Source organism: Scyliorhinus torazame, chromosome 4, assembly GCF_047496885.1.
Source record: "Scyliorhinus torazame isolate Kashiwa2021f chromosome 4, sScyTor2.1, whole genome shotgun sequence".
NCBI lineage: Eukaryota > Metazoa > Chordata > Chondrichthyes > Carcharhiniformes > Scyliorhinidae > Scyliorhinus > Scyliorhinus torazame.
In genome coordinates, this window is record NC_092710.1 from 350907939 (window position 1) to 350909213 (window position 1275).

Consider the following 1275-nt stretch of genomic DNA (forward strand, 5'->3'; position numbering starts at 1 on the left):
TTTCAATCACTCTCTGACTCAGTGAGATGGAATATTGTCTTTCCCAGCCCCAGTGTGTCGCACCTTTCAATCACTCTCTGACTCAGTGAGATGGAATATTGTCTTTCCCAGCCCCAGTGTGTCGCACCTTTCAATCACTCTCTGACTCAGTCAGATGGAATATTGTCTTTCCCAGCCCCAGTGTGTCGCACCTTTCAATCACTCTCTGACTCAGTCAGATGGAATATTGTCTTTCCCAGCCCCAGTGTGTCGCACCTTTCAATCACTCTCTGACTCAGTGAGATGGAATATTGTCTTTCCCAGCCCCAGTGTGTCGCACCTTTCAATCACTCTCTGACTCAGTGAGCTGGAATATTGTCTTTCCCAGCCCCAGTGTGTCGCACCTTTCAATCACTCTCTGACTCAGTGAGATGGAATATTGTCTTTCCCAGCCCCAGTGTGTAGCACCTTTCAATCACTCTCTGACTCAGTGAGATGTCTCCTTACCAATACAGATAGTAGAAAAAGGACATCAGGTAGAAGCACATCTTGCACCAGGCTTCCTTCTGGCAGTAGTTGAGGGTCTCCTCATTCATCACTGTCGCTGGCTCATACATTAACTCGTTACTATCCGTGGGGCTGTGAAAATATCTGCAACACACAAAAGGCAAACCACCTGTTGGCATTTACCTCATTAAAATTCCCTCTGCAAATCCCCCCCATCTCCACATCACTCTTCTCCTTAATCCTTAACTCTTTAACATATCTTCTGGTCATCCCCTGCCTCCTCCCTCCTTCTTTAGCTCAGCATTCATTGAATGGGGGCAGCACGGTAGCATTGTGGATAGCACAATTGCTTCACAGCTCCAGGGTCCAGGTTCGATTCCGGCTTGGGTCACTGTCTGTGCAGAGTCTGCACATCCTCCCCGTGTGTGCGTGGGTTTCCTCCGGGTGCTCCGGTTTCCTCCCACAGTCCAAAGATGTGCAGGTTAGGTGGATTGGCCATGATAAATTGCCCTTAGTGTCCAAATTGCCTTTAGTGCTGGGTGGGGTTACTGGGTTATGGGGATAGGGTGGAGGTGTTGACCTTGGGTAGGGTGCTCTTTCCAAGAGCCGGTGCAGACTCGATGGGCCGAATGGCCTCCTTCTGCACTGTTAATTCTATGATATGATCTATGAATTGGGTGCAGAGGTCGCAGAAAGGATTATGAGTGGTGGTTACGAAAGAGTGCGACTTGGAACAGAGCAGTCAGAAAAAAAGACAGTGAGAAAGAGCGAGACTGAGATCGGAGCTGG

At 48.9% G+C, this 1275-nt stretch overlaps 1 protein-coding gene across 1 annotated transcript in view; it reads right to left on the reverse strand.

The window, feature by feature from the left end:
- Positions 1–482: 482 nt before the first annotated feature.
- Positions 483–1275, reverse strand: part of LOC140411510 (protein cornichon homolog 3-like) — a 302547-nt gene continuing 301754 nt past the window's right edge. The window contains exon 5 of the mRNA XM_072500596.1: positions 483–630. Coding sequence (XP_072356697.1) covers positions 483–630 — 148 coding nt within the window. The remainder of the gene's footprint in view (positions 631–1275) is intronic.